Below are 19,939 nucleotides of genomic sequence, written 5' to 3'. Positions count from 1 at the left end.
TTATGCCCTAAATGGAGCCCAGCTTATGAAACTAGCTAGAAACTCTCTTTGATGTATAAATCATCAGCTGAAGCTATCACAAATACTCCAATACATACCATTTTCATGGAATTTCTGGTATCATCTTAGTTCTAAGAACATGGCCTATTTACAGTTAACGAAACACAAAGATTTTTTTAAAATGGGCATACTTGGTAAAATTCTGTAAGTCAACGAAAGAGGTCACTGAAACAAATCTGTGACAAAATAGGCAGGGAGGCGGAATGTTAAAAATAGACATCAAAACCAGCAAGTAGGAAACAATGCAAAGCACATGATATTGCCTTTGCAGCCAAGAAGATTCACATCCATGAATTAAACAGCTGCCCACCGACTGGTATTAGTACTATTGCTACAATGTGCAACAGGAGAGTGCAGTCTGCAATACACACAAGCCTTCCAGTCAACATATCACCCAGAAGCTGGGGCCGAGCAAGGAGGAACTGCGTCTGGGGCATGCCTGCTTCCTCCACTCCTGCCCTGCACCCACTCACCACTGCCACACCCCAAAATGCCATGCCCCCACCATGCCCCCTAACAGGCGCGCACCTGGGGTGTTGCGCCTCACCCGGCCCCATTGGCGCTACACCACTGCCCAGAAGATATGTAAGCCTAGTTCTAATTGACATGGTAAACAGGTAAAGCAATAACTGGGGGAGCTGCACAATGCTATTTAGTACATGGAAAGAAGCTCATGAGTCTGAACATTCATATAAAATATTCCCTCCATAGAGAAAATAAGGTGTTAAAGAAAAGGGTTTCTTTTACACGTTTCTGTATGCAAGGAACATTTTTCTTATGGAAGCACTTACTTATGTGTTCCCTCACCTGCAAAAGGATGAGATTTGCCATCAAGCCAAAGCTAAAAACATAACTCTGGGCAGCGGCGTAGCACCAAAGGATCAGGGGAGGTGCACGATGCATTGGTGTGGGGGCGTGGTGGGGAGGTGGAGGGAGTTTTCTGGGGGTGTTCCATGCTGGAGCGGGTGGCAGGGGTTCAGGGCACACACGTGCCCCGGGTGCAGTTCCTCCTCGCTCCGGCCCTGCTTTGGGTGGGGGGAAAGGTGGGATTTTTTGTTTTGTGATTTGTTTGGGTTGTGGGGTTTTTTTGCCTTTTTAAATGCAGATGTAAGGACTGGGTTTTTGTTTTTTTGAGAGTGAGAACAGCGTGGGGGTTACACCCCTTTTCTCCCATGTATTTGAAAAAGCCACAGTATAATTGCTTTACAGAAAAAACACAGGCAAACCATAGTTTTGCCAGAGAGAATAAAAGCTGCCAGGGAGCTTTCAGTGGAAAGTAGCAAAATATCGAAGGGTCCCCTCTTCCTCAATGTTCTCGATTAAGATTAATTTCACACACATGCATATATTTGAAGACAGTTCTCAGTCATTATTTAGGAAGATCACTTGCCAGAACTTTTGGTCAATGATGACTGGCAAGAGATTAGGGTTGCCAACTCCAGGCTGGAAATTCCTGGACATTTGGAAGGTGGGGTTGGGGAAGAGGAGGAACTTTAGTAGGGTATAATGCTATAGATTTCACCCTCCAAAACCAACGTTTTATTCTGGGAGATCAGCAGGCCCCATCTGTAAGTAGGAAAATGTACATGACCTCCTAATAGGAATTCCACCTGACAAGAGGATGCTTCTATCTTCAGCAAGAAGATGGTTCTCAAAAACACCAATTATAATCAGATCAATCACTCAATACAGATTCAACTGTGCAATCTGGCCTAGTTTTCCTTGTATCTCTATCAAAGACTGATGTCAGATAATGGCATCTTCTGGATTCTATCGGGTCTCTGTATCAAAGATTAGGGTAATAACAATATTGAATTATGTGACGCAAATTGGTTTCCCCCAGAGAAGGTAGCCTTATATTTCCAGACTTTCTTACCTTATCAGTGAGGCATTCTGACTCTTCTGCGAGGAGGTAAACAGTCCCTCCCTCAGCCAAAAGCAGAGCAGTGTCTGTGGTAGATGAAGATCTTGGCCGTCCTTGGTGTTGATGAAGTATTGCTGTGTAGAGGAGCTGCACTATCCTGAGGCAGCCTTTAACAGTTGATTAAAGGTGAAGTGGCACCTTTCTGGAGGTTCCAGGAGCTACTTTTTGGCTCAGCAGACTTTGCCCCACTGTGCAAACTGGTCCCCCTCTTGATGGAAGGACGGGAGCGGATTTGCTGTAATACCCTGTTGAAGGCAGTAGGTCGAGCTGGGAGATCATGGAGAGACATGGCATAGGAGACTCGGTGCATCTCAGGAGAGCGCTCTTTTTCATCTGGGGAGTCATGATCAGACATGCCATGATGTTGCTGTGATGACTCCTGGGAGTTCTGGTGCTCCCGTTCTCGGGACCGTCTGCGGCTATGGAAAAGATGCTTGAGGCCATGGCCAAACATAGATCCCTCAGACAGCTGTTGTATCTTCTGTGCGGAGAAAAGAGACAGCAATATGAAAAACAGCTGTTGAAGCCTGGACTACATATGGCTTATCTTAAACAACACATACTGGGAAAAGTAGCTCATAATAATGTCATAATACTGTAGCCAAATTTTGTTGCTGCCATCTTGTGCAGTAGCTCTTCAAAATCATGGGCCCATTCACAGACTACAATCTGGGGTACAAGATGTTCCATTTAAAGACCATGAACTTAATGGAGCTGACATTTGTCACTGCAAGTGATGCCCTTTCTGCAGAAGAATCACCTACCATTCATCAGAACTGCTCTGCTAATATACTATGGTGGTGCCCAATATTTCTTTACCAAATTACCAAATATCAAGCCAACAGGAGAGAGTTTTAAGTAGCTTTATTTGCAAAGAAAGGGGAGACACCTTGCATGGGTAGACTCTGCCGACACAGTGTATCCACAGCATGTTTATTTCCTTCTCCCAAATTCACCACACACTCTCTGTTCTCCCATTGGCTAAGGGTACTTAGAGTCACAACTTTCCAATCCGCTTATTTACATGTTATTCCTTGATATGTTGCCCCTCCCATATTATTCCTGTATGTTCACTATAATACACTTTGTCATCAAAGCAGGAGGAGAAGTTAATATGCATTAGCTCATTAAGCATGCTCAATGCACACAATCTGATGCAAGTCTTGCCTTTAGCCTAGTTACTCAGTTCAACTGGTCTCAGAGTCGTATCCTGTTCTACCTTGGCCAACCACTAAATCCTCTTATTTAATTTCCTTGTTCTCGTAGAAAACACATTTCTCATTTATCACACTATGGTATTCTGCTTTCCCTCCCAAGAACTACTTTTGTAAAAAAAAAGTTCATTTCATTTTTCTTTTAACCATCTTCTATATTTAATTTTATACTTGCTTGTTTTTATTACCTTCATCTTTGTTTCCCTTGAAGGACAGTATAAGAGGGAAAGGAGAGCAGGGAGGGGAATAAATGTTTTCTTTCGTGCCTTCTTTTTCATTGATGAATAACATTAATCTGGTTTCCTTTGGGGGGCTGTTTAGGGGCATTCATTTGTTTGGCATTGTTGGCTAATGGTTCAAATGAATGAACATTCCTGCTCGCTAATGGTGGAAATACTAGGGAAGGACAGTGAAGAATTAAGATGAATGTAAAGCTTTGATGTCTGCAAGGCTGAATTTATTATTTACCTCATCTTTCTCCACAATGGGGACCAAAAGTGACTTACATCATTTCCCTCTTCTCCATGTTATCTTTACAACTGCTGTGTAAGGAAGCTTAGGCTGAGAATGTGTGACTGGCCCAATACACCCAACATACTTCCATGGCTGAGTGGGGATTCAAAGATGGGTGTCCCAGATCCTAGTCTGAAATTCTAACCACTGCATCACAATAGCTCTAAACCTACACCATACAATTGTGGTAATGCAGTATGTCGCCAGCTGAGATACATTTCTTGAGGAGCAGCAAGGATGATCAGGTATGAGGACTGTTTGTTCTTCCTATGCATTATTAATTCTTCATGTAATTAAAATACCATGGCTGGATATTTCAAAGGAGACTGCTGTAACTCATAGGCTCAATGTCCTTCACTGTAACTAATATGGCAGCGATACCATGGTCAGTTTCCAGTCAGTTTTTGCTAAAAATTGCTCTCAGTTTGCAACAGAATTCCTCAAAGCATGTACCATCTTCCTAATCTTTTAAATATTCTTCAATATGAGATACTCTTTTTCAGTTGAACTTGGCAACCATAAATATCCACACAAATATTTACTCCTGTCACTTTGCCCCTTTCATGCTTTGAACCCTGAATCCTTCCTTTAAACCAATTTCATGCATGAATAAGCAGAAAACATTTTTTGCCAAAACCAGACCTTGACTGGCCTGAGAGAGAAAAAAAATCTCAAGAAATTCAGTGTTCTGTGCTACTTTTGCCAAACTACAATACAAGCTAAGGTTACCAATATTAAAGGAAAACCTAACCAGGATGCAGCTTAGACAAGCTAAAGGAAATGTAACCAAATCCCATGCATAAGTAAATAATCAGGTCAGGGCTTCACAGAATACAATGTTAAAAATGGTTTAGAGGAAAAGCAGGAGATTTTTCTTTCTTCAGAGTTTTAGGGGCTTTAGAGGTTTAAAACCTAGTGAGGTAGGCAGTTTAAGGTTTGAGGTGATGGCTGGCCAAGTAACATCACTGCAGGGTGATTTAGAGGTGGGGATTGTGGAGAGGGGGTGGGGGGTAGAGTACACAATTTGAAATCCTGTCAAAAAAGATGTCAGGCCTCACAACCTCCTCCTTTACAAAATTAGAATTGCGTCCAAGGTGAAAAGTTAATGTTGGCATGTCCATCAGAAAACTGATGGTGTAGACGCTGCATCATATCAGTTACCATACCAAACTGTCATCTGAAGGTACCTAAACCAATTGTCAGATTTAGAACAAATAATTAATTTTCTTCCAAACCATCTCCCATCTATAAGCAATAGCAGTGTGAATCTTTTGCTTGTGGTACATTTATAAATTATGTTCATGAATCTTTGGGGGATCTTGTTTCTTTTCTGTAGAAAGATAACAACTGTAAAGCAGCTCCATTATTAATAAACCACACTGAGCTGGTTATATAGAGTTATTAATGCCAAGCTACACTGAGCTCTCCTGAAAATTTGTCACTAGTGCTACAACAGGACCTATTGTTTACAGAACATCTAGGAAAATCTGACCTAAGCAGCCTAATGACAAGAATTCTGCATTAGCACTCTGTTCCAATTAATGCCAATTAATTTAACAAATCTACACTGGAGATCAGTCTAAAGAACCATATTTAAGGGTTCCAGATCTAGTGCAAAAAACAGTTATCCTGACTGGAATACATGTCACATAATGCTTTGGACCAGTCTTTCCATGCGGAATCAAGTATCAGGCATGTCCCATGAAGGCATAAATCTTTTCATGAGTAGGCCAAGGTCAAACGGGCCAACAAAGCAAGAATTCAGGTTAAGCAAACAGAAAAGGAAAGGAAAACAAGTACCAAGGAGTCAGAAACTAAGGTGGAAAGATGAAACATGCACAGGCCAGCATACACACCAGAGGGTCAGGAAGCAAAATATAGGATGTGTACTGTTGCTCAGACAGAAAAAAAAATGAAAATGCAAAAGTGAGGTGGGACAAATCATGCATAATAAAGCAAAGTAATGGGATTTTGTAGCTACTTTAACCCAACAGGCATTACAAATTACATAACACTACAGACTCAATGCAGCAGAAGTTATTGCTCAGTGTGGCTCCACCAATATACAAAAAATGTTGTAAATATGTATTGGCAGGCCCAACTGCAAAATCAACACTTGCTTTCTCCATTGTGACTTCTGTCTTGTGAAATGGCCTGGCAGAGAAGGCCAAGAAAGCTCCACTCTCCTGATTTTCCATACACTATGCAAAACTGACCTATTCAAGAGGGCTTTCCTGCACAGGTAATAGAACTGCATTGTACAAAATGGTTCACAAACTTTTTTGATAAATGATTCGGACTGTGGTCCATACTGCTATGTACAGCTTATTGTAAGATGGATCTTACTGTGTAATTTCTGTACTGCTTAATGTGCTTAATAGCATCCAGTGGCCGCACTACAGCAGCTTGAAGTTAACAGTAACAAAGGAGTGCCCTCACAGGCAGGCTAGGGCAGGTCGGTTCTTGTCCGCTTACAAGGCATGTGATCTAATGTTAGCTCTACAACATAGCCCAAAGTGGACCTACAAATTTGGACAACAAGAATTTATCTATATGAGCAATTTACTCCTAACTACCATCTTTTGAGAGTAATTAGGTGTTGATGTTTTACACTACGATTTTGAACTCTCACATCAGGCAAAATAGAAAACAAGAGTTCATGACTATTAGTCTTATCTGATAAACAGACTGTCCTACCATTGAACATAAGGCATTAATCAATAAATGTTTGCAGAATGCTGGTCAAGTTATTGATCTTCTATTAACATAGCTTTTTTCTCAAAAATTTGAGCTCAGACCACTTTTGAAACCAAATCCTGGCCTCCCAACTAAGCACCAACAACCTGTTCCACAGGTGAGTACAAAGAGATCTTTACACACAATGTGTACATGCATTCTGCTTCTGAGTACAAGGAACTGAGTGCTGAGGCATCCATCCAAATTAAAGTGGAATAGAACACGACATCACTGCCATCCAAAACCAAAATCAAGGAAATACCATTCAAACAAAACAGCATCTCCAGCATTTGCTCCCAACAAGACAGCCCTTCCCTTATCCTATGACTCCAAGTTCTTGGAACTCCCAGAAGTCCAAGTAATTGTCCCCATGTGCCAAATACAGACCTCTAGCTGTCACCTTCTGGCTGGCTTCTGCTTAAGATTGTTCACTTGGAATCAACCAGAGACTTTTCAATAGTTGCTCCCACCCTGTAGAACGGGCACAGTTCTTAGATTTTTTAAATAATGGGTTTTTAATGGGGTTTAAGTTGCAAATATTTTTGGACAGGGCTAATTGGTCTTTATGTATTATGTATGGTTTTAATTTAGAATTGCTAGTCACCCTGAAACACAATGCCCGGGGGGTGGGGGTGGGTGGGGAGGAATAAATAATCGAACAGATAGGTAGCCGATGGTTCATATCCCTCAGGGATAACAGGGAGTATTCTGGTACTGCCAGGAGGCATGCCTCTGGAATCAATCATGGTCCCTTTAACTCTCAGCTGTTTTCTCAAGAGAGGTGGGTTAAAAGACACAAATACCTTCCATGGGTTTACCTGTCCCTTCAGCCAAGTTCCAACCTTTGTTGGAACAGAACTGAAAGTCCTTTGTTTTTCAGTATCCAGTCCCAGTGAGCTTACTGGGGTCCTGACCAACTGCACAGCATCTGCTCACAGGGGACACCACTTTGAAAAGTGCAAAGAGATGCAACTGCTCCCACTTAAAAAAAATACAGATAAATAAGAGTAATTCTATCTTGACTACTGGTGAAACAGAAGCTCCACCTGCTTCAGTGTTCTGCTCATTTCTGGAAATTTGTGCTCCATCAATGGGTTTGATACTCCTTCCCACTGCTCCACAGTTTGAAAAACACTGCAATAAAATTTCAGCAAAAGGACATAAACATCTGTTTCTCAGGCAGTGACTGTTAAAATTATTTCATGCTCATAAAATATCACATCAGCGTCCTAGGGTTTAATTGAAAGTAAAGAATATTTTGTAGTAATTATTTCATATGAACTAACCTCAAGTGATTCAAGTTCCACTAGTAACCCCTATTCACTGCCCCCATCCTGTCATTTTAAGCTAGACAGAACACATTGGAGTAGAGATTCAAACAGGATTGCAAAAGGGCAAACAGATTCAACCTTTCCTAGTAGCCAATCAGAGTTAACATTCAAGGTAGCCTAGGGATTCTTACCTGGAAAAAGTATTATTTTAAAAGGCTGTATTGAATTGCTGCTGCTTTGGGCAATGATGATTTAAAGTTTATTCTATTTATAGGGTCTCTATGGAAACAGAGTGTATGTTAGGTAGATAAGAACTACAAACGCCACAGATTTTTGTTATCATGGCACAACATGGATTTAGATTCTTCATTTGCCCTTAAAAAAGCATGCTGGGAACAGAAATGCCTGTTTCCCACATTTTAAAAATAGACTAAACCAAAACATAAAAAGGAGGCTGAGTACAGGGAAGGGAAAATAGGTTATTTTTACAGTAACATACCATGACTCTCTATATCTCAGAATTTCCATTTGAAAAATGGGATACACAACAACTGACTTAACAAGGATTTGTGATTTCACCCAACAACAACTGACTTAACAAGGATTTGTGATTTCGCCCAACAGTGCACACTTATACTAATTAGCAACTTTGATCTATGGATTGCTCAGAAGGGTCCCAGTGGAGGTCCCAAAGCAGGGTGTGTCTCATTTACAGCATCTCTCATGGAAATAGAAGAACTATCTTGATGAATTGGACCTGTTATTCACTGTAATTACTCTGAAATTCTGATGTATTATATAATTGCATCTTCAAGAGTTTTCCTCCCCCCCAAAAAAGGAAAAAATGTTTTTCAAGAACATTATCATTAACCTGCCAATCTTAGATATGATTAACTCAATCGCTGACTTCAAACCAGAAGGGGGGGAAAAAGGCTAACATTGCCATAGCATTTCCATAACATGTGAAATGAACATAGCACATGCAGTTTATAAGGACAGACTCCTAAACTTTTTTCTCATGTTAGATAATTTTATCTACCAGTTTGGTTAAACTGACCTAATCAAAATAAGTAATTAAAATTATTCTGGAATAATAAGTAATTACAATTATTCCAGGGGTAATATTTACATCTTCTCTGGGTCAACTTGATGTTTGAGTTTATTGAGTCACTTGGTGATCTTTTACAACATGGATGCCATTGGCATATGCCACTGATATGTATCATACTACAACACAGTACACAAAACCAATCTAACCATGCATGGTAAATACTAACTCTCACTACTGGGGGCATGTAAACAAAATATTCATCACTTGGAACCCGTATGCAAGAAAAAAAACACTATTCCATGTGCAGAATGATATATTGTGTTGTTGCCAGCAATGACAAATGAACTGAGCCTATTTCAGTGCTTCACTTTCTCTTTTTTGTTACTTTATGTTGATGATATTTCCATTTGATTTTGGGATCTGTGTGCTGGAGTTCATTTTTGGTCAACATGATTCAAGGACAGACTACACACGATGGAAAAAATATGTGTATTTATTCATATATTTCCATATTCATGAGTAAAACTGGAGTCTATTTCACCAGAAAGGGAGAACATGGGTGAAAGCAGTTAACCCATGCCCCTCTTATTTCCCTACCTCCATTTTTTCCCCTCCCAGCTTGGCTCTGATACCATTAAAGAGGAGCAAAGTAAGAAGGGGGAGGAGTTGGTAAAAACTCCTTCCACTCATGTTCTTCATGACATGTGGAAAATAGTCATTGGCATCTTTTACTTTACATTTGACTTGACTTTACATTTGACACATGAACAAATATGCAGGGACCATTCCTAGTTAAGCCCATCCTTGAGTTTGAATGTGGGAAATCCTGTTTAAATTCACATTCAGCCATGGGGCCCTCTGGGCAAGTCACTATATCTCAGCCTAATCTACCTCAAAAGGTTGTATGATGATAAAATGAGAATGTGTATACTTCTTTGAATTCCTTGGTGGGAGAGTGGGATAAAAGACGTGATTTTTAAAAATCTGTATGTTGAAAATGATGTAGGAAAGTGGAACTGATGAACAACCATGAAAGCAGAAAGGTGTCATTTTCTTTTCCCTGCACTTTCCCTGTCAGAACAATAATTAGGCACCAGAGGCTTTTTTAACAGATAAAAAGATGAACTAGATGAAATTTGTTTCCAATAACTAATTGGTCTGGCGAAGTAATTGACATAAACAAAATAGGCAAGTTTAGAGAGGCAGCATTTACATTAAGATGTTGCTTAACACTGATATAGTTTAACATTGTTTCAAGTGCTAGTTCAGCTATTCAGGCTTTGGGGAGAGGTTATGAGTATCTTATTAATTCAGTTCTTTCCAAAAGGTGTAAAACTTCCAGCAGATTAAACACTAAGGGCAATATGCTGCTGGCAGGCTTCAGCTAGTCAGACAGTCCAAGTTCAGGGTAGGGGGCAGGCAGAGGCATGTTCAGGCAGGTCCGAAGTCAGGGTAGGGGGCAGTCAGAGGCGTGGTCAGGCAGATCTGAAGTCAGGGTAGGGGGCAGGCAGAGGCGTGGTCAGGCAGGTCCGAAGTCAGGGTAGGGGGCAGGCAGAGGCGTGGTCAGGCAACTGGATCCGAGAGTCCCAGGAGATGCGTAGGGGGCAGGCAAAAGCGATGGTCAGGCAGAGTCAGAGAGGAGTCAGGGGAGTGCAGGGGGCAGGCAGAGGCGTGGTCAGGCAGGTCTGAAGTCAAGGTAGTGATAGCGGAGCCAGAAGTGAAATTCCTCCACTTCTGGACTGTGTTCGAATTAAGGTTTACAAACTGTCCTGTTCTCTGCGCTAGCTAGATAGGAATTACCTGTATTAGATAGTGAAATAAGATTTGTAAGTTTCTTTGTATTTGTGACTGTATGGAACCTCCTTAGCCCAAGGCAGAGAGCCATCTCCGCTCCACCTGGGCACATCCCTATTCCAAGATAATGTATAGGTTCCCTGTTGCATCTCTGCAGGACAAGAGGAAGACTAGCCTCAGTTGAAGCGCCCTTGCCCTGCCTAATCCCGTCAGCAGGCAGATAAGGAAGCTCGTCGTCATCACCCTCTGCTTCCCTGACCCCAGGACACCTGGGGAAACCTTTTGTGTTTTCCGCCAGTGAACTACGATCATCGCCTACGCCCTACTCTGGTAGTATGAGGAAACTCAGAGAAGGGAATGCTTATCGAACTCTGATTGGTTCCACTGCATGTTTATGCAAATGAAGATGATTGGTTGTTTTGAATTCTGTTACCCAATAATGAATGGTGAGCGTTGGAAGCTTGTCTTTGATTCTCAGCGCTCCCAACCGGAGAAAAGTGTACTTAAAGGAGTTGTAAGGCTGCTAGTCCCAAGCGCCAGTTGTTGTCTTCGCGGAAGGGAGGTGCTGGACACTTAGGTTAAAGCATCTCAATAAATCACTTTACTTTTATCCGAGCCGTGTCGGGTCTTGCTTGGGTTCCTGGGCGCTGCCGAGAGCGGGATACTTCCGAGTAAGGAAAGTGTTACCCTGAGCAGCGCGGTAATAGTAGGGGGCAGGCAGAGGCGTGGTCAGACAGGTCCGAAGTCACGGTAGGGGGCAGGCAGAGGCGTGGTCAGGCAGGTCCGAAGTCAGGGTAGGGGGCAGGTAGAGGCGTGGTCAGGCAGGTCCGAAGTCAGGGTAGGGGGCAGGCAGACAGACAAGGAACCAAGGTTCAGAGGAATTAAGCAGGAAGCCAGGTGCGTGGAATTTCCTTGTGAAATATATTCATTGCACCCAGGCAGAGCCAAGCCCAAGACAAAGTTTATATATCTGCAGACCCTTGCTAATGAGGCCAGGATCCTGCAAGGACTCAATCCTCTTCTGATGTTGCCATTTCTAGCTCACAGAGCTGCAATGCAGGCATATCTTCTTCTTTTAATACTGAGTTGCTGCGTCTGCCTTTGCCTCCTTTGAGCAGCTGGCCCATCACTTAGCTCATCTGGGGCTTCTGAAGGCTCAGCCAGCTACACTGCATCTGGCTCAGCCTCAGCTGGCAGTGAAGGCTTGGCTCTGTTACTTGCCTCTCTTCTTGAGGAGTAAGCTCCTGGTCTATGGTGTCACCTGGATCTTCACCAGATTCCTTGTCTCTCAGGGACTGGCTCATGACAGGCAATCTGTCCTCAGATCTGTTCCTTTATACACTAATTTGAATAGGATTTTTCTTTCTGATTCCTCTCAGAATAAATCGTCTTCTTTTGTGTGAATACCAATTGAACTATAAGCTTCCTAGCTTATTTCCCTTCAGCATATTTTCATATCAAAAAGTATGTTTTTTCAGTGTTGTTATACTGCTATATTGGGAACTCAGTGCAGACCAGCTTTGTCTAATTTGTCCCCTCCCACTCTCAGAGAACAGAGCAGTTCACTCTACATGGGTCTCTCAAGCTATCTCTGTATCAACTGACGGGGGGTTGTTGTTTTTCAAAACACCACTAACTGAAGAACCAGCATTCCACCTGCCAGCCAATCAGAAGCTTTGGTTAACTCTTTAGTTCAGGAGCCTTTGCTTTGTTCCAAATCAGCAAAATCCTGGGATCCATCATAGTCCTCATGGCCATTAGCCACTGACTGGCCTGAAATTCCCCTTTGAACCCTTTTTTAAAAATTGGTATGACCTTTGCTACTCTCTAGTATAATGGAATAAGGAGCTAGATCTCCTTATTTTGCCAAAGCATATTCTCTTCCTCACTTGTGATAGATCTCAAAGAACATATTCTTTGGGCATGTTCAGTTATTCAGTTTTTCTGGGAAGACGTTATCATGGATATCATTTTTGTATTGGAATAATCACTAATATCTACATACTTTTAAACTATTTGCCTGTCCCTTGTCAGCTCACCCTGCATTCCTTTACTACAGCTAAAAGATATTATAGCATTGGAAAAATAAAAACCCACCTCCAGTAAATCAATGGATTGAGGACCTTAGAACTCTACCAATATCTGAATGCATGGCATATGGACAGCTATTGTGAATGGATTTATATTTAGACGTTTGGAAACCTTTTATGGCATCTTCAGAGGATCTGATGATTCAGATCCTCAGAGGATGATTCAGAGGATCTTCAGATCCTCTGAAGATGCCAGCCACAGATGCAGGCGAAACGTCAGGAGAGAATGCTGCTAGAACACGGCCATACAGCCCAGAAACCACACAGCACCTCAGACTCTGAGTTGTTGATCAGTAGCGTTTATTGATTTAGCATTGAAGCACCAAAGCTTGGAAAAGCTAGTTCTGACAAACCTGACCTTTGCCATCCCCTTTATCCCCGAAGCAGGTGGGGAGACAAGAAGTTGTGAAAAACAGTTCCCAGAGCTAAGGAGCCCCAAGGCTGGCAGCAAATAGTATGAGAGAGCCACCTGGCTTCCTGCCCCCGCGAGAAACGGATGCATCTCCTTTTCCCATGGGAGCAGTGTGTCAGGGGGAACCTAGTTATCTACAAAGCGTGTAAAGCTATAAAGGAAAGATCAAGGAAAGAATGCTCCAAATGGCAGTGGTTGCATATAGCAGGCTGGTTACAGATATCTTTTAGCAGCATTGATTAACTGTTGCAAGCAGTTACATTGAGGTAGGAATGCATCTCAATCACAAAGATACTACCCCCCTGACACATATGTTTACACAGCCAATATGAGCATAGTTTATGTCTCCCAGTGTCATAGCATTACTTGCTTTAGTCACCTCCCTTATTTCCTTCTGCATCTCAGGATCACCCTCAATGATTTTAACTAACCTTTAGACCCTGTATTTCTACCTACATCACTATTGTTGGGGAGTTAATTCCTCTGATGTTTTCAAACTGATTTGATTCTATACCCTCTGATGTACAATACAAAACCTCCACCAACCCATCCCTTCTATAGAGCCTATAGCCTGTAGAGCTTATACCAAGGGATAATTGTATCCTATACATTTTCCCCATTCCAACATGTTTCTGAGATACCTACTATATCTCAATTGTCATTGAGCACCAAGCACTCCAGCCCTCCATCCTGGCTCAGAGAGATACTTCTAGCATTGGCATATAGACACCTATAATGTTTTTCTGTCTCCAGCTACTCATAGCTACTCCTCTGAAATGTTTAAATTGCTCTCACATGCTGCTTATTCTGAGGTAGAAAAATAGTAAGTCAGACATATTTTTTACTAGTTCCTTGCTTAGCAGCAGATGGGAGAAAGGTAGTATAAATATCTGGGAAAACAGCCTTGTTGTTTGAGAATTACATTTTCTAGACAACTAATACATCAAGTTGGTTAAGGATAGAATGAGTCAGCATGCAACATCCAAGCTAAGATTCTCTAATATCAGAATGTTGCATTGGGATCCACTGTGTTATGATTACATTAATGCCGTTTTGGGTAGAAGCACTGTAGTTATTTTTTGCTCTGTTTTTATCTGTTTCAAATATTTTTGTTTCATATCTTTTTTTCTATGTTTGTTAATTATACTGTGAAAATTAATTTTAAAAATACTAAATAAAAATCCAACCTAAGATTCTCTATACTCCTGAAAAGATCTGGAAGCTCATAACCAAACCCAGAAGCATTGCTATGAATTTTTTTTTTACCTTGGTTAGCTTACATTATACTCATCTGGTACTTTATGGGTGAAGCCTGAGTCTTCAGCTTTGATGATTTTTATATAAAGACTAATGATACAAGATTAGTCATTCCTATAACTAAAAGTAGCTTGAAACACCTTTGTTCCATTGACCACAATGTCACTGGTGCCAGAAAAAGAATTTTCTTGCTTATTTCATTGGGAATGATTTCCAAGCAGCATGGAATCCAGGGTCACTAAAATTAGAGAACTAAATTCTCCAGACCTGTCATGGGAATGCCAGTTTATAGGAGCTGTCTGAGATTCATTCAGAAACCACAACAAAACCTGTACAAGCAACTGAGTATAGAAAACTGTGTACCCATTTACCACATGGTGGACTGCACTACTGAATATGTGAAAATGCTGATGCATGCATGGTCCACTTCAGGAGCCTCTGATCAAAACAGCCTTTGCATCATATATGTTACCTATCATTAAATTCAGTCTCTGTACCAGAAGACTGGAGACTAGACTCTGTACCAGAAGACTGGAGACTAGCAAATGTCACACTGATTTTTAAAAAGAATCCAGAGAAGAACTAGGAAATTACCTGACTGTCCCAGGCAAATTAGTAGAAACTGTAATAATTATTAAGTACACAGAGGAACAAAGCCTGCTGAAGGAAAATCAGCCTATTTTTTGGAAAGAAAAGTTCTTCCTCACCAGCCTTGAGACAGCACACAAGAATGTGGACAATGGTGATGAAGCAGATACTATATACTTGGACTTCTCAGAAGGCTTTGGGCAAAGTACTTTACCAAAGTATTGTCGAAGGCTTTACCAAAGATTTCTGAGTAAACTTGGCAGTCATGGGATAAGAATACAAGTTCTCTTTTGGGTCAATAACTGGAAGCAAAGAGTTGGAATAAATGGTCAGTTCTCTCATTGGAGGGAAGTAAGCAGTGGGGTTCCACAAAGATTGGTATTGGGGTTCAGAAATGATCTGGAACTGGAGGTAACCAATGTAGTGGCCAAGTTTTCAAATAACACCAAATTATTCAGGATACTGAAAACTAAGGCTGACTATGAAGAACTCAGGAGGATCTCCTCAAATTGAGTTGGCAACAACGTAGCAAATGAAGTTCAATGTTGGTAAGTGTAAGGTGACGCACACTGGAACAAAAAATTCCGAACTTCAAGCATAGACTAAGGGAGGTCTGCACTTGGTGAGAACAAGAAGGCTTAGGCTTTGATTGGAAAGTTGTCAGCTTGGTCACTGTTACTAGCGCTTGTTTCCCTTTCTTTAATATATTCTTCAGGCTTCAGTCCTGGTGATAGAAGCCTCCTGCTCCCTGTCCTGCTGGCTTTCTAGACTGCCAAAGGCCCAGCATCACAACCGGTATATACATGATACTCTACACAGAGTAAAGGCATCTGCGTGGGCTAGATAGTTGTCCCTGTATCTCCCAGAATACAGAGCCAGCACCCAACTTGATAATTCTGGGTTCCAACTGAATTGCAGAGCGACCATCTGACCATGAACTAAGATAATTTGCAGAGGCCCTGTGTACCCACACAGCAGCTGTCCGGGGGTCGCCACGACGGCTCGCCCCGGACTTGACCAGCCAGGGGGTGGGGCCCGCCGCGAGCCAGCCGCTGAGACCGGCAATGGTCTGCCCCGGCTGGGAAGCCCCGGCAGGGAGCCGGAACAGCCGGACGGGGGCGAGATGATGCAGCTGCGGCTCGTAAGGCCTTGGCACAACTCTTGGCTTAACGTCCCGACAGCGGGCATGGCCCTTGCTTGAAGGAGGCAGAAGCATGCGAGAAGGGATTTAAGGTAGGGGCCGCCAGGAGAGCGAGGCTGGCCGTGACGGGGCGAGGGAGGGTGTTGCGGGAGCCCGGAGGAGGAAGCGTGGGTCCGGGAGTCTGGGGGGCTGGAAGGGAGCGCCTGGACAGAGGGGAGACGGACGGAGGGGAAGGAGAGACGGAGAAAGAGGGGACAGAGGAGGAAGTAGACGAAGGAGAAAGGGGCAAAGCCAAGAAGGAGAAGGGAAGGAAGGAAGGAGAAGAGAGGGAGAACCAGGAAGCGGCGAAGGAGGGCAGAGAGGTGGAACACGGGCAACGCCTGGGGGCTGTCGCTCACCTCTCAGGGGTGCGGGCTTTGACGCCCGCTGCGGGTGACAGCCGCCCTGAGGGAGGGGTGAAAGACCCCAGTTGGGTGTAGGGCGATCGCTTGAAGGGAAGGGAAGGGCTCTTTTCCCTCCCTCCCCCCTTCTAACACCCTGTGGTTCAGGCAACTGACATTTCTAAGAACCCCAAAGACCGGGGCTCGGGACGAGGGGACCAGCACCTTGGAAAGGGACGGTGGGATGGCTTGTCAGCCTCAGCCGCAGGAGGGGGAGGGGGACCGCCACAAGGTAGTGGAGAATGCGGGCATAGCGGGGGAGCCCCGTGGCGTCCGCCCTCTCCCCAAGTTACCACCCCCAGCCGGGTGGGTTGAACCCCATCACCGCAGGGTGCTCAGTGCTCCCCCAGTTCAGGTTGAACTCCCGCCAGTGGGCGCCTTGCTGCCGCCGGGTATTACCATACTGGAGGGGGAGATGGATTTCGCCCAGTTCGGCCAATGGATGGCCAAACACCAAGCGCCCACCGGCGGGAGTTCAACCTGAACTGGGGGAGCACTGAGCACCCTGCGGTGATGGGGTGGGACCCACCCAGCTGGAAGTGGTAACTTGGGGAGAATCTCACTGTGGCAGGAATGAGCAGCTATTACAAGCCTGATCCCTCAGGTGCTGTCCATTCCTCGTCTGTAATGGATGGCTGAACACCAAGCGAAGTTGACACGGGACCTGGCGCATCTTCAGCAAGAGTCCCAAGTGTCATTCATGAAGGAAGTAATGCAGAGGCAGGACGCCCAGAACGCTGCCCTGCATGAGCTGGCCCAGAAGATTGGGTCCATAGGGACTGGAGGGCAGCAGGGTGGTGCCCCGAGCCGGCTGCCGTGGGTGCCACTGACAAAGTTGACCAGTGAGGACGATATAGACAGTTTCCTGGAGGCTTTCGAGAGGGTGGCTGAGATTGCAGGCTGGGACCAGGCCCAATGGGCATACATGCTGACCCCTTACCTGACGGGGTAGGCCCAGGCGGCTGCCAAGGCATTGCCGTGGGCCGACCAGGGGGATTTTGCAAAACTGAAACAGGCCATTTTGGAGCGGTATGATGTCTCGACGGAGTCATATCGGCAACGCTTCCGTGCCCTGGCCTTCAAGAAAGGGGACCGACCCAAGGTGGTGGCCAACGCCCTGGCAGATCTTGCCGGGCGCTGGTTGCAGCCGGGCCACCTGGAGGCCCAGAGGGTAGTAGATCAGGTGGTGATGGAGCAGTTCATTCAAATCCTGCCACCTCGGGCGCGGGCCTGGGTTGTGTGTGGACAGCCCAAGGCCACCTCTGAGGCCGTTGCCCTGATGGACGGGTTTGTGGCTGCAGAATCACGGGAGGGAGCCAACAGGGACCCTACCCGGCTTGATTCCCGGGGGAAGCTGAAATGCATACGCCGAGCAGGGGATACTAGCAACCAGGGAGGAAGAGCCATCACTACGAGGCCCGAGGGAGTTTAGGAGGGGTGGGAGTCCCGGCTCGGGGGGCAACCGGAGGAGGGTTACCCCCCTGGGCAGAACCTTTGCCGCCTCGAGGCTCAGGTAGCGACCCTGCCAGTGGCCCTCGGGGCCCATGCTTCCGTTGCGGTCAACTCGGCCATTACCGCAGGGACTGCCCTTTAATGGAGTGTGATTTGGGCTGGCAGGACTCGTTCCATGCCACCTCCGCACCAGGGCCTCATCCGGCGCCTTTCTTACTGCCCTTGTTGATTGGGGGTCAGACGGTACAGGCTCTCGTGGACACCGGCAGTTCCGTCTCGATGGTGCGGGACCAGCTCCTGCCCCAGGGGTTACCAGTAGTGCGCACCGTCTCGGTGTCATGCCTCCACCGACACACGGAGACCTACCCAGTGGTCCAAATATCCTTGAAGTGGGGCCCATGGGAAGGGACCCTAGAGGTAGCGCGAGTCAACAGCCTTCCCTACCCGGTCTTGTTGGGTCGGGATGCTCTGTGGTTTGCGGAGTTGTTGGAGCTGGCGGTCGGAGGTGACAGCCAGTCCGAAGGAGCAGCGGCCGTGGCATATCCGGCAGCTGGGGATGCGGACCCGGGCTGGGCCGCTGACCCCGACTTTGTCAAAGCTCAACAAGATGATCCCTCCTTAGCGGCCTTGCGAGACTTGGCAGCGGTAAGGGAGGGGGTGCCGGTGGACGGGCGAAGGGCCTATCGGTTGCCACACATTTGTGTGGAGAAAGGGGTCTGGTATAGAACGGTCACGGGAACCCTGGGGCCACGCCGGCAGTTGCTGGTGCCACACTCGTATAGGGAACAGGTGTTAGCTCAGGCCCATGATCACGCCTGGGCTGGGCACCAGGGGGCCAACAATACGGTTAAGAGGATTCTAGACCATTTCTTTTGGCCCTCCCTGAACAAAGATGTGAAGCGGTTTTGCCGCTCATGTGGGGCGTGTCAACGGAAGAATCCCCGGGCAGTTCCCCGGGCGCCGCTGAGTCCCCTCCCCGTGATAGCCACGCCTTTCGAGCATATTGCCATGGATTTCATTGGCCCATTGCCCCGCACTGCCCGGGGGGCCCGGTACGTGCTGGTCATGGTGGATTATGCTACCCGGTACCCCGAGGCAGTAGCCTTGCGCAACATGCGGGCTGAAGGAGTCCTGTGAGCCCTGATGCATTTTTTCGCACATGTGGGTTTACCCAAAGAGTTGTTGTCTGACAGAGGGACTCCCTTCACAGCCCACACCACCCAGGCGTGGTGTAAGACCTTGGGCATCCGACAGATATTTACTGCAGTGGCCCACCCGCAGACCGATCGTTTGGTGGAGCACTTTAATCAGACCTTGAAAGTGCGCCTAAGCAAACTGGCTGTGGACCGGCCCCAACAGTGGGACCTCTTTCTAGATCCCATCCTGCTTGAAGTGCGGGAGACGCCGCAGGCGTCCCTGGGTTATTCCCCATTTGAGTTGGTCTTTGGCCGTAAACCCCGGGGGGGGGGTGTTGCATGTCTTAGAGGAAGCGTGGGCTCCTGAAACCCCGGGGGACCCTCAACCTGTTGATCTTTTCGTACAGGCTCAGCGCACCCGACAGCAGCAGGCGCTGGAGCAGGCCCAGAGGAACTTATAGGACAGCCAACAGCGCCAGAAAGCGCGGTATGATCAGGGGGCTCAAGTTCGGTCTCTGCAGGAGGGTGCCAAAGTGTTGGTCCAGCGGCATCTGGTAGGGGGGAGCAATAGAGATCTGTGGCAGGGGCCGTTTTTGGTGACCCGAGTATTGGGACCACTCACCTACGAAGTCCAATGCGGACCCTGCAGACGGCAGCGGAAGCCTCTCCACATTAACATTTAAAGGAGTGGCAAGAGCGAGAGCAGTGGTCAGGGCTAGCAGCTGATCCGGCCGATCTCCCCGCCGGGGATCTGCCGTGGCCGGCAGCGCCTCCTGTGAGTGTCACTCCCCACTTAACGCCAGGACATAGGGGATTTGTTAGACCAGTTTCCCCAGCTGTTTTCGAAGCGACCGGGACAG

At 45.7% G+C, this 19,939-nt stretch overlaps 1 protein-coding gene across 1 annotated transcript in view; it reads right to left on the bottom strand.

Annotated features, from left to right (window-relative positions):
* TMCC2 (transmembrane and coiled-coil domain family 2) overlaps positions 1–19,939 on the bottom strand; it is a 97,327-nt gene that overhangs the window by 60,886 nt on the left and 16,502 nt on the right. The window contains 2 exon segments of the mRNA XM_048496611.1: positions 1,937–2,071; positions 2,073–2,465. Coding sequence (XP_048352568.1) covers positions 1,937–2,071; positions 2,073–2,465 — 528 coding nt within the window.

The sequence above is a fragment of the Sphaerodactylus townsendi genome, linkage group LG05 (genome assembly GCF_021028975.2).
Source record: "Sphaerodactylus townsendi isolate TG3544 linkage group LG05, MPM_Stown_v2.3, whole genome shotgun sequence".
Classification (NCBI taxonomy): Eukaryota; Metazoa; Chordata; class Lepidosauria; order Squamata; family Sphaerodactylidae; genus Sphaerodactylus; species Sphaerodactylus townsendi.
This window is presented reverse-complemented; position numbering and strand designations above follow the sequence as displayed.